Genomic DNA, 13,393 nt, shown 5'->3' with positions numbered 1-13,393 from the left:
CCACACGGAAATTTCCCTCACGCCAAATCTCGCTGTGGATAGGGGGCGAGCTCGGGTCGGCCTCCCACCCCATGAATCTAAAGGTGGAGGGCGAACTTTTGCCGCGCCCCGCAAATTTTTTTACAAGTCAGACGCGTTTTCGGGGTCTGATCGGGCAGCATTTTTCGCGTGGACCCGTATTTTGACGGTTATTTTGCGGGTTGCGTCATTATACGGAGTCTGCTAGAGATGTTCAATGGTTCATCAAAATCAATGCAAAACTCTTTCTGATGACCAAAGCACAGAAATATCTGCCTCGGAACAACCTGAATTGCCTGCCTACTGAAGCTCCTTTTAGGGTTGGACCAAAGATAGGACACGAATATTCTTCACTAATTTTTTTTGTGGAGAAAATTTGAACTCAAGTCTCTAAAAGTCCCAATGCATCTTTGTCCCTAATCTCGAAACTCTTTTGAATGCTGGAGCAAGAAGACGGATTCAAGTTGATCTATTACAACGATCCAGATTGTTTGTATTTCAATTTTTTCTTCTTCCAAGCCGACATTCTTCTTAGGCCTCATTCGGTTTGGAGGATTTTCGTAGGAAAAACATAGGAACAAGTATTTCTATATATGCATTCGGTTTGTAGGAAATGCGTACATGAATTTCGTACGAATACTACTCATTTTCTGTGTTTTTGGACGAAACTATACATCCACTCAAAGCTCATTTTACGCGTAAAAACGAGACAAGTCAATTCGTTAGGATGGCAAGTGTCATCCTATCAAATTCTTTTTTTTTCCAGATAAAAAAAATTCCTTTTTTTTGAAAAGGAGGTCATCCCCAGGCCTCTGCATCAGAGAGATGCATACGGCTACTTTATTAACACAAGTTCAACAAAAACAAATAGTCTGGTCTGCAAAGTACGGCTCACAGAAGGAGCTAAAACGATAAAACAAGATAAACACAAAGCCACAACTGGCTGGACGAAAAGATACTAGGGACATACCCTATTATGCGACCGCCATCCAAACCGGTTGAATATAACCCGCGCTACCATCTCCCACCGGTTGCACCCAGTAGCCAGCTGCTCCCTGGAGCCCATAGGAGTGAGTAACGACCACGTACGAATCCATGCCGTAGCCCTGAAGATAAACTGCAAGAAATTAACAATAGCACTACTCATAATTCCTATACTACTCATAATTCCTATGGTTTGATTTTCTCCAAACTGAATGAGCCCTTATAAAAGAAAGCACTCACTGAATTACTTACTAACTGAATACTCAAACCAAATACTCCAATGGTTAACACCTACCATGCTTCAACCTTTAACCCCCCGCCCCCCCAAAAAAATTTTTGGGCTAACATCACCTACCCACCCAAACAACCAAACAAAAATAAGGGCTATCTCTACCAGAGCTTGTTGGGGATACCCATAACCACCCTAGCCTAGTCCTCGAACCAAGCACACCCTAAGTGGATAAGGTATTTAAAGCAAAAGAGCATCGCTCACTTCACGAGTCATTTGGACCATGAAACCAGGTGAAAAAAAGTCGCTCCTGAAACAATGCTCGTGTGTATTCTGGCTGCATTGAGTTGGTGCAAGAGGTGCATCAGACCACAAGAATTGATCACCGAATAAAAAACATATTTACCACTTACAATAATAGCTTGATCAAATGTTTTCTATAGATTTCAATACCTAGACCCTAGTAACAGTATCCAGCTACTCAAGCTAAGTATGAATAGGTACATCATGTGCCAAATGTAAATATGAAAAATGAGAATCATTGTATCTCCTTTAAGAAAGCTGGGTTCGAATTTAGCGCTTTTTTCGCTAGGTTACGGGCGTCGTCTCTTGAAGACTCTTTTGATATGCGAAGGAGCTCCTTAATCCCTCCAGTTATGATGATATCACGGGAGTTTTCCACTGCAAAAGTGAGTGTGGACACTTGATATCACAGGACATACAACATCGACAATCTCCATTAAGGACCCATGGTCATTTTTATTGTCTTTGAATAAGGTAAAAGGCGAGCTCCAGTGCTACGTACCATTTTGAGCTAGATGGCAGAACGCTAGCTCGATATGTCTTCGCGTTGAAGGAGGAAACATGGTTGAATTGGCCATGATCCAACTAAGGACGCCATCTTCAATGAGAAGGGATCTCCCTTTCTTGTGACCTATTTTGAGTAGCATACCACAATATCATTGATTGAATCTTCACAAACAACGTGTTCTAGTACACGAGTTTGATATATTCAAGTCTGCATATATCTTCAGAGAAGACGGCACAGATGTTTTTCCATAATATCCAATGAAGCAGATGTGACATCAGAAGGTTGTGAACTATGAATGGATATAATTGTTAGGTGATAACATATTAGTATATGAGTGCTAACAATTTTCTTTGCTTTGATTTTCCTTTTATTGGTATAGTTCTACACTTAAAAGCTAATAATTAATGCAACCATACTGAGCTCAATATGAACAGATCACAAACCTTGGCTTATTACTCGGGATTCACATTTTGCAAAGTTCGCTAGTCCTCGTGCTATTTGAGCTATGACATCGGTATGTCCAGTTTGAAACATTCCCAGGAGCGCTTTTATTCCACCATCTTGTTTCAACATTGCGTGCCACTTTTCTGGAAAAAAAATACACATAGAATAAGTCACATGTTTTCATTTGTTAGACATGGCCAGGAATGTTACTCTGGTATTTGTTTTAAATCGATCAATTTGGGAGACGATTGTTGTGAATAAAAATTGTGATGGCTCAGGTTCATCTCATGTTAGATTCCAGGTTCAATAGAATAAACTGAATATTATTCAAAACATACTGGATATCGTAACTATATGAATCAGTACCATTTCCACATAAGTTGGCAATTGCACCAGCTACCATCCGCATAGTTTGAGGATCATCAGTTTTGGATGCAATATTTGCTAATAGTCGAGCTCCTCCTTTGTTCATTATAAGTGCCTGGTTTGAAACTGCAAAAACAAAGATTAGAATGGTAATGGAATAAGTTACAATCACTTCAGGCTCTATAAGCAACGATGTATTAATTTTGATTGGAGCATTCTGCTTAATGGAGATAAAATTCAAAGACATAACATTAACTCCTTTTTCTGGGAACATTACATAACTCAGGAGCTAGAAACTACGAGGTAGTTTAGCTGGCTACAAAACAAGACTAAGAAGTTTGGAATAAATTTGTGAGCACATCTGTTTGTGGGTACGGGTGGGGTGGTGGGAATGACACTCCAACAAACAGTTAAACAGACAGGTATTAACAACCATTTGCCATGGTGCTAATATCAGAAGAGCAGTGAGCCAGCAATCTAATCAATAATCTGTTTGGGAAAAAAGAATGATACGCAACGGGAATAGATTAAGTACCATTCATTGCCAAGTTAGCAATGGCACCAGCAGTGGCTCGATGAATTGTGGTATTTTCTGATGTTTCCAGAAGTGACAGAAGTGCATCCAACCCTCCTTCCTCGACGATTTTTTCCTGGTTAATATCTGCAATCACAAATTAAAGGACATGGGAAAAAAATTCATGATTTCTTGAGGAAAAAATAAAAGCGAGGTAAATATGAGATTCAGATTATGATAGCCTTTCTCGCAAAAGGTAGGGGGACGGGTAGCCCATGCTACTTCAATAAATAACAAAATTCTAAACTATTCCCTCCGTCCCATAATGTAGGACGTTTTTTGACACTAGTGGTGTTAAAAAACGTCCTACATTATGGACGGAGGGAGTAGAAAACTGTGCAAATGCATACAGCAATAGTTATTTATACATAGAGAATGGTAACCGTCAGACCTTCAGCAGCAAGATTAGCAACCACTTTGACAGCATGAATCTGAACCTCTAGCTCTTCAGACTTCAGCAGAGCCAGGACATTTGGAAGACCAACTGAATGCCAATTGGAACAAAAGCAAATCAAGAGATGGTCCCAACAAAGAAAACAGCTGCGCTGGTATTCTTCCATGTAAAAATACCTTCTTCAAATATCTTTGAAATGGTACCTCTCTGACTTGCTAGGGTCTCTTTCAAATTTCCTGATTTATGCATAAATGCCTCACTACCTAATCCAGATCCTGATCTAACCATACCACATAATGTTTTAGACTGTCAAAGAGAAATATACATAAGTATGATTATAAAACAAGAATGAGAGCATCTGAGTTATAATAAAAGAATGGTACCTCTTCAACACAATTATCAGTCTTAGATCGCTTCAACCTTAGAACTTCAGCCTCAAGGCTCTGCCTATGGCTTGCTTCATCTTGCACCTTTGCTTGTGTAGATTTCAATTCTCCATATATCAGTTCCTACAAGAAATTATGGGAAAATAAATACTTGAGATATTTTGCATTTTTGAAACAAACCGCACAGCCATATTTTTAGAAGAAATGGAAAATATTACATAGAGGAACTATCCTGGTTTCCCATACCTTCTCTGATACAAGTTGACTGATTTTTTCTTCTAGTGAGTGTACTTGACTGGTAAATGTTTGAGTGATTTTGGATAGCTCTCTTTTCAACTCACGGGCCATATTTTCCTGGAACTGGAAGATCATGGGATTACTTTTATTCAGATTTTCTCTAGAAAAACAATGCTTTCACTTGCTTCACACCAAGACTTTGCCTTACTGCACATTTCTACTATATTAAAATAATGCTTTGACTTGCTGCAAGGATATATTTGGCACAGCCATTGGAAAAAGTATCAGAGAGAATAAAAGCATATAAGATTGAACTGTTTAAAAAAATGTTAAAAGTCCATGCAAGGACCACTTTGACTCACGGCAAGGAGTCTATTGTTTCTTGTGGTTGTTATTCCAAGCATGCACATTGAGAGAGGTCTCTGGAGTCAATGATGTGGTTTAGTGTGCCATTTTAAATAACTGAAAACATGAGCTTTAAATTGATATTGAAAGCTAACTTGAACTTAGTTGGATCTGAAAAAGGTAGCAGATCTCCTAAAACACTTCGATTCAGGCAGGAAACACAAGTCTTTTACTGGAAGCTCAACAAACTTTTCAAGACTAGTCTAATCTTGTTAGTCATTTGGTAAAACATTAGTTAATCAACAAACATAATTATTAGTTAAGAGATGAGAACTGATCTATACGTGGACCCTAACGTTTTTGTCCTGGGTCCACCCCTAATAGGAAGAGAATTTTAGCACATTGTATCCAAGCAAAGCTGCATGAAACAACAAAAAAGAGTACGAGGTATGACCAGCATACTAGTGACTGTCATGGCTGAATTTCTAAATTCTGAAAATATACCTGGGCAGAACTCCGAGCATCGCTCAGTTGCTGTTCTAGAACATTAAAGTGGCCCTTCATACTAGCAGAACGAGATCTTTCTTCCTCAAGCTCCCTCAGTAATTCTCCCATTTTCTTCTCATAGGTTTTTGTTGTTTCAGCAAGAATTTGTGTGGTTGAAAAGCTCTCAAGCTGTTGTTGCTACTATCAACAAATTTTGGGTTAGATCAGCAAACTTATTGGAAAGGAATTTTGCATCGCAATGTTAGTACATGTTGATAGTATGAACCAAGGTGGCACAGAAGAGCTACCTTCTTTTCATTTAGTGATGTTTCTAAATGAACAATTTTCTCAGATAAAACATTATTTCGGCCTTCCTTCTCTTCTAGCTCCTGCATCAATCTTTTGACTGCATATTCAAATTGATGCTTTTCCTTCTCCAGATTCTGGGTAAGAAATCACTTGTTAGATTTAGCTCTCTAAAACAAGTTGCTTTTGAACTGGAAGGGGCTGTTGTTAAATGCTCACAGCCAACCATTTTCCAGATAGCACAAATAAATGCAGAGTTGTTTTTCTTGCAGGAAACTACAACTAGGCAGAGCCCTATTGTGAATTCATATCTCTCGTAGGTAGTGGGTAGTTAGGAAAAGGCAAATAAGATGGCTGTATAATAATCAATGTAACCTATACTTGATTTCAGGTAGATATTTGCTGTGTAAATACCAGTAAAGAAAAAGAATATATATAATGCAAAGAACATTGTATACCTCTATTTGCACGCTAGAGATCATTTTTAAGTCATTCAAGAATGTCTCCGATTCTTTCAACCTTTTCTCCAACTGCATTTTCTCCCTGTGTCTGAGCTTTTGCTGTCTCTCCATCTCCGATGTGAGATGATCAACCTCATTTTCAACGTTCTTATATAGGGTTTCATAATCAACTTCCTCCTTTAACCTTATTGTGTTCACTACTTTCATAGCCTGAAAATCACAAATGAAGTACTTTGTACAGTTTACAAGTGCAAGCAAAAGGAAACAAGATGAAGCAATACAACAATGATCTCTCTGAACAAGTGCCAAATTCCAGTCTTATAATAGTGCAGGGAGGCTTTTGAAGAGGAGAGAACAAAGAACATGAAGTGGATTAGTCCATCTCATGAACTAAGGCTCCAACATGATGCACTTGGTGCACTGTGTCCAAATTTAACAATGCCTAGTTTCACTATAGCAATCTATATGATTGAAGCAATTGGGATGACATGTCCTGTAATCGTTCCTCTTCGGAGGCTGTAACAAAATCTATCTCTTCAATACAAAGAAACGCAAGTCTTTTGCGTTTTCTCAAAAAAAGTATGTGGCTAAACATTGATGTTCTGTGACGAACTGAAATTTAAATATTAGAAAACCACAATATGTGTAGTGAGGAGGGTAACACTAGGGATGTAAACCAGGTCCCCGTTTAATGGTTACACCAACCTAACCTAACTGTCAAAGATTAACTTCCCTAGAAGAGCAAGGCACATGCCTATGAATTAGAAAGGTGAAAATGAGCAAAACTGAACCTACTCTTTGGCCGAACAAAACTGTGCTTGAAGTTTCTGAGTGATGCCTTGCAGATGGACCTATTGTCACAACAAGGGAAGTCCTAGCAGTTCCTGCAAATAATTGTAGGATTGGGCAGGTAAATTGCACGCTTAATAGCATGGCAAAAAGAAAGTAACAATGATGTCCCCCAAAAAATATTTTAAACGTGACAATCACTTCCAGCACAATTTATTATTCTACTCTATAATGAACCAGCCATTCATACCTTGTAGTACAGTCTCCATATGGTATTGTTTAAAAAAAATACCAAATGCACAAGCACTTATTTAACATTATTAACTTCTCATGCCTTGGAAAACCCTCTATTCTGAACTGCTTGCTTTCTATTCTGACAATTATGGCCTGGTATGTTCTAAGTTGTGACGCTGCTTATGAAGACGTTGAACTACTTGGAAACAATCAATGCTTGGGCTAGAGACTAGGCAGCTGCAGGTACTGCCGATGTTCAGTTTCTACTGCCGGAGTGCTGGCTGAGTGACATGCTGAGTAAGTGTTTGGGTTGTAGTGTGTGGAAGCCTGGGAGGGTTGGCCTGGATCCTAGGCTTATACTATAACTCTCCCTTCTATCATAGCTTTTGCGTCTCCCTGAAGAAAGATAAAGACATTGAATTACATCTAACATGATTTGATTAGCAGATACATTATATTATTTTTATCTATCTCAGGTATAATTTTATCTCTATGTAGTGCTTCTTTGCCAATTATTACTCAACAATGAACATGTTTATCCACATTCTTTTCGGTGCTATTCATTGTTTGATATAACAGGGCCAGGTAAAATGGCACCAACTTCAGATATCTTATAGAAATGTGATATAATTATCTGCTACTTGTTTTGTTCGGCTAGTTAGATACACAAGGCATGTTGTTGGTATTTGCTAGGAGCTGGAGACATGTAAGTGCACACTCCGGAGATTTAGCAAAAATTGTTAGGCATGAAAAGAAACATGTCATGAAAGAGTAAGCAAATAACAGAGATTGGCACCTCCAAATGAATCACGAAGCATCCTTGTAAGCTTCGAATCTCTTGTTGGTATATGAGAACTATTTTCTGCTAGTGCATTAATGCACTTTCCCAGAGAAGATAACGAAAGATTAATGAACTTGGCTTCTTCAATCATGTGCCCTTCACTTCCTGAGAGACGAATCATAACAACGAGTGCAATGTATGAAGACGTTTGCACTATTTAATAATCACATTTTAACATTAGAAAAGTGAGTTTTACCAGACTTATCAATTCGTTCTGATCCAGCAAGATCCACAATCAAGAGTTTGCTTTTCAGAACAAGTGGTAAGTCACCCGGAAGAGTATGTTCTGTGTCACTAGGGATAGAGACGGTAGTTTCTTCTTTTATTTTTAAACTTCTCTGTAGATGAATCTGAAAACAACATCAAATTTGCATAAAATATACATTTAGTTATAGAACTTAACAAAAAGATCTTACACTAATGAGACAGCGATTCACCACATACAATTAGAATAGCGTGACTGCGAGATGACTCGGTGTTCATCTTCGTATTAGCAGCATGACGATTCGTCTCACCAATTTGCAGAAGTTGACAAACATGTTCAAGATCTTTGATTTCAACTATCGCAGCACCTGGCAATGAAACTTCACCGGTTTTTGGATCCTCGACTATTGGAATATTAGTCTTCTCTGGGGCCAGTAAATCTTGAACAGATTCCAAGTATAGCTAAAAATCAAGCGAACACAGGCATAAGTATGACAGCATAAATAAAAACGATGAAAGTGCTAATGGATCAAGGATCCAAAATATCTGCTAGCAGTTCGCCTACTTTCTGTCACACATCATATAAAAAGATATACAGCCATCAACAATCTACATCAAGTACAAAAAACACACTATACAACGGTTCATCTCAATCAGGTTTTGTAATTCATTCTAGCATAATGTATTAGGTGGAGACAGGAGCCAAACTAGTGAAAATAGTCAAAATCATGTTATTATACATAACCTATTTAATGTAATATATTAAACTCATAAGGTCAGCTTGCAGAACTTATGCTATTGCATTAATTTATTAAAATTGACTATATAAACATGCGAAGGGCGGGCCTGGCGTAGTGGTAGACATGTAGAGTCTCTCCACTTGTGGCCTGGAGGCCCTGGGTTCGAACCAGCCTCCTTGCAAAATTATTATGCAAGGGTAATGCTGTCTTGAAATTCCCTTCCCCAGACCCCACCTTGTGCGGGAGCTTTCAGCACTGGGCACGCCCTTTTGACTATATAAACATGCATCTCAATAGTCACTATTCATGTCAAAGACTCAAGTAATCACATAAATGTTTATTCTTGATCCAAGAGCCACACCTAACTGTAGGATGCCTTTAAAGTCAAAAGGTCAGTTTACAAAACTCATGCTATTATTTATCAATTCAAATTGACTAACTAAACATGTAACTCAATGGTCACAGTTATGTCAATAACTCGATGTATGTGTGGTAATGATCATACAAGTTTTACATGGTCATTCGTTCGAGAACCACACCTACCTAGATTCTAGGTCAATGCAAAAATAAATTATCCGCCAATATGAAATGGTGAAATATGTATAAGAAAAGTAAGGTTGGCGATCGTGAGTTGAACCTGGAGATATGATACAGCCACGCTATCTGTCTCCAAAGACATGCTAGAAAGGATATGCTCCAACGCTCTGACCATTATACCACGTTCAGAAGGGTCTTCTTTTCCAAGCTGACCAACCGTGTATGTCTTGCCAGTACCTGTTTGACCGTAAGCCATCACTGTCCCATTATATCCTTCTAATACACTCTGCAAAGGTTTACGATTCTACATTTTCTCAGGTCAAGGTAGATAGATGACTTCATGTCTAATAATGTCTGAGTGAAATGATTGGTAAAAGTAGATTGTTAAGTGACGAAGGATTTTTTTGTGTGGAAGTTATATACTACTATCTAGCAATCACTTGTTGTGAAATACTTCTAGTTGGCGAAATATATTCAATCAACATTCACTGAAAGATCATGGCAGAAACAAAACTCCAGTTTGGCAGAAAAAACATGTATTTAACTCACAACAAGCAACTAATACAAAGTGGCACATCAAATCGTTGTGACATGAGCAAAATAATTCTTAGCATCAAAGGTAAGCCAAACCAAACTGAAGGAGCAACTAATCTGCTTTGAGCCACAAAAAACTAGTAATAACTATCATAGGGTATCTAAGAGATTTATGTATATCTTTTTTATTTCAAAAAAGGAGCCTGAAAACTTACTAACAGTGCTCCAAATTATACAAAGTTAGTGCAGGTTAAAAAATATTATAAACAATTGCAATATTATGTTGCTCATGATTATAAATAGTGCTAATAATGCTCCAATATTATAAACAGTGCTCCAAAATATTGAAATACATGACTTGCCTCGACTACAGGCTTTGCGACGACCTCGTATATACGCTTTTGTGACGAATTTTCACCAAATATCTCATCAAACTGGTAGGACTCAGAAGCCCAGTTATTTTTCTTGAGCTTCAGCTTCTTACACTGCAGACGACAAGACGAGCAAACGATATGAAAAACTTTGCCCAATGTGATGATGATTGCTAATAATGAAGCGTGCAGAGAAAAATAGGATCTGGAGGGGGCTAACCTCGGGCTGCAACTCAACACAAGTATCGAAGTCGGCGCCCTGAGCTAATTCATCTGTGTTCTTCGGCCGGATCCTTAGCGCAACTCTTACTCTGCACAAGTCTGAGAAACACATCCTTTATCAGTTCTGAAAACAAAGTTAGTCCTGAAAACGCCCTTAAATTTGCAAATGATAATGATGTGCCGCCATCACTGTATCTATCATGATGCAACCGAAGAATATGAGCTGAAAACCTGACGGAAATAAGCACATGTATTCAGGCAACGGCGGTTTATTAGCAATAGCGATGCTGCGGTACGCGTCTCTCCGTTGCAGATACCATCCCCATCCCATTTCAGCTCTAAACAAACACAGTTCGATGTCGCAACGAAAAAATCCCCTCAGAAACCGACAAAAGGAACAGAGGAACCCCTAGCCACGCGCGCGCGCTTACGCCGATGCATTCGCGGGGGAGGGAGCCGAGGCTTACCGGCGGTGGCGTCGTGGTCGGCGGCGGGGCGCGCGCGGGCCGGGGAGGGCGGGCGGCGCGGGGCGACCGACTTGGAGCGCGCGGTGTTGTTGCCGCGGGGCCTGTCGACGGGCCGCACCGACGCCCGGCCGGCGCCGGAGCCGGTCGCCATCGATCGCGGGACCAAGCGATTGGGGCGGCGGCGCGGGGGCGGGGGTTTCGGGAGGCGGCGGGGAGAGGGAGAAAGAGGAAGAGGGGATTGAAGGGGCCTTTGTGGTGTTTGAGTTGAGGCGCGCACGACGATGGAGGGAAAAGGAAAATGGAGATTCGAGAGTGGCCTCCTTCCGGGAGAAGGTGCCTCCCCTCTCCAACCCTCGATTTGAATTTTTATTTACTGATGATGATTGTGGTTACGGAGAGTGGTTTTTCAGCTCTCGGCTGCCCCTACACCGGTACACCCTCTATAAACAGTAAATTTAAGAAAATTAAAAAAAACCGAAACATTACAAGGTCAAATATGATCAAACTTTGTACGAGCTTGCAAGTTTTCATGCCAAAAAAAAAAACATTCGAGTAGCTCTACAGAAGAAAAAGATTTCAATGCTTAAAGTATTGAGCAGTTTTAGCATTGAAATCTGAAACTCGTGATATTCGAGGAGCTCTACATGATATTTTGTTATGAAAACTTGCAAGAACCTACAAAGTTGACCATATTTGATGGCGCAAAGTTTTAGATTTTTTTGAATTTAGTGTTTATAGAGGGCGTAGGGGCACCCGGGAGCTATTAAAACTTTCTCTTGTGGCTAGTTGTCAGATAGAAGATAACTCGTCGGATTAACTAGACAGAATTATACGTTGTTCCAAAAAAAACTCATTCTACTTCATCTGTGCCCTTTTTTACTTCATGTACCCCCTCCAGTCCATTTTTGTTGACGATGGATCGGAGGAAGTATTAGATTCGTTGGCCTGAATCAAAGTTCGACCAAGTTTATATAGAACAATATGAACATTTATATTGCACAAATATATATTGATGGCTTTAGTCCCACATCGATTATGGAAGGGGGCCGAACATGATTTATTAGGGCGGGAATATCCCCTTCTACCAGGCTAGTCTTTTGATGGGATAGGGCGCAAGCTCTGGTGTAAGTCTATGTTGCTCTTTTGCTTATGACTGATTAAACTTGCTCGAAGTTTACAAGTTTTTTATAAAAGGCTGAGTAAATAAAAATGGAGGGAGTCAAACTTTATACGCTTTTAACAAGTTTGTAGAAAAATATATTAATTATACACCGCAAAATCAATATCATTGGATCATCATTGCATATTTTGCACATCATATTACTATAGTATATTACTCTCTTTAATAATAGATAATCCTAGAAGCTATTATGCATGCCAACAACTATTACACGAAGCTACATGGAGCACCAGTAGCTAGCACGTACTACTACGTGCATATTTATGCAACACACACAGGCGAACCCGCTTCCATTTGCCACCACTAATCCCCCACCATGCTGCACAATGTATGTATAATCAAATAGAGTATAATCAAGGGGCCAATCTCAGTCGCTCGTACTGTATTAATGAACGGAAGAACCAAGCCAAGAAGTTGTCTCTGCCCCCCTCAGATGCACACAGCAATGGAGAGGAAGATGAGCTCCTCCCGCCGCCACCTCCTCCTCCTCTTCTCATTGGCGCCCGCCCTCCTCCTCTACCACTTCGCCCTCCGCTCCACCCGGCCATTCCTCCACCTCTCCTTAGCCACCGACGATGTGCAGCCCCCACTACCGGCGGTGGATTCGGCGGCCACACGAGTCGCTGGAGACGGAGCTAATGATTTGATTTTGGTGCAAGGTGGAGGTGTGAGCCTTGGCAAAGAACAGGCCGCATCGCAGTGGAATGCTGCCGCTTCCCAGGTGTTGAGTATATATTTTGTACTGCACCTATATTGGAGTTGTGGCTCACCTTCTACTCTTGTATAGTTGAGGTAGAGGCCTTCCTTTGTATTATATATACGTGCACCAGCACCCCAATCAATCATCGTATTGCAAATCATCTGTCTACATGGTATCAGACTTTTCGATCTAACCCTAAGGTAGCCGCCGCTGCCGCGCCCCACCTCCCCTCGCTTCCGCCTCCCGCTGCAGCCGCGCTCGCGTTGCAATCCGCCGCATCCCGCTGTTTCGCTCGCTAGCTGCGTCCGCGTTGCCACCCATCGCTAGCTAGCCCGTTGACCCATTGCTAGCTTGACCCATTGCTAGCCAGCTCGTTGACTCATCGCTAGCCAGCCCGCGCGCCTCGTGTAGCTGCTATTCCATCCCGCGCAGCCGCTCCGTCAGCCGCAGCGCCGTCTCCCGCTGCAGCAGCGCAGCGCCTTCTCGCGCGCGTCGCTGCCGCCGCCGCCGTCGCGCAGCGCTTCCTCGCGCGC

The 13,393-nt window shown here is 40.7% G+C and overlaps 1 protein-coding gene across 2 annotated transcripts; it reads right to left on the bottom strand.

The window, feature by feature from the left end:
* Window positions 1–1,550: 1,550 nt before the first annotated feature.
* LOC123098449 (kinesin-like protein KIN-UA) lies at window positions 1,551–11,243 on the bottom strand. 2 transcript variants are annotated; one of them, XM_044520438.1, is made up of 20 exons: window positions 10,981–11,243; window positions 10,512–10,612; window positions 10,283–10,405; window positions 9,487–9,672; window positions 8,350–8,571; window positions 8,102–8,255; window positions 7,861–8,010; window positions 6,837–6,925; window positions 6,039–6,251; window positions 5,583–5,717; window positions 5,293–5,472; window positions 4,453–4,566; window positions 4,204–4,329; window positions 4,024–4,126; window positions 3,818–3,910; window positions 3,388–3,513; window positions 2,853–2,978; window positions 2,486–2,629; window positions 2,037–2,165; window positions 1,551–1,912 (listed from the first exon to the last, which is right to left on the bottom strand). In XM_044520438.1, the coding sequence occupies exons 1-20, from the start codon at window positions 11,129–11,131 to the stop codon at window positions 1,770–1,772; spliced, it is 2,808 nt and encodes a 935-aa protein (XP_044376373.1). In that variant the 5' UTR covers window positions 11,132–11,243; the 3' UTR covers window positions 1,551–1,769. The 2 variants fall into 2 exon arrangements, with proteins under 2 accessions (XP_044376373.1, XP_044376372.1); XM_044520437.1 differs by having other exon boundaries at window positions 3,997–4,126; window positions 10,981–11,242.
* Between the last annotated feature and the right edge of the window lie 2,150 nt (window positions 11,244–13,393).

This window comes from Triticum aestivum, chromosome 4D (genome assembly GCF_018294505.1).
Source record: "Triticum aestivum cultivar Chinese Spring chromosome 4D, IWGSC CS RefSeq v2.1, whole genome shotgun sequence".
NCBI lineage: Eukaryota > Viridiplantae > Streptophyta > Magnoliopsida > Poales > Poaceae > Triticum > Triticum aestivum.
This window is presented reverse-complemented; position numbering and strand designations above follow the sequence as displayed.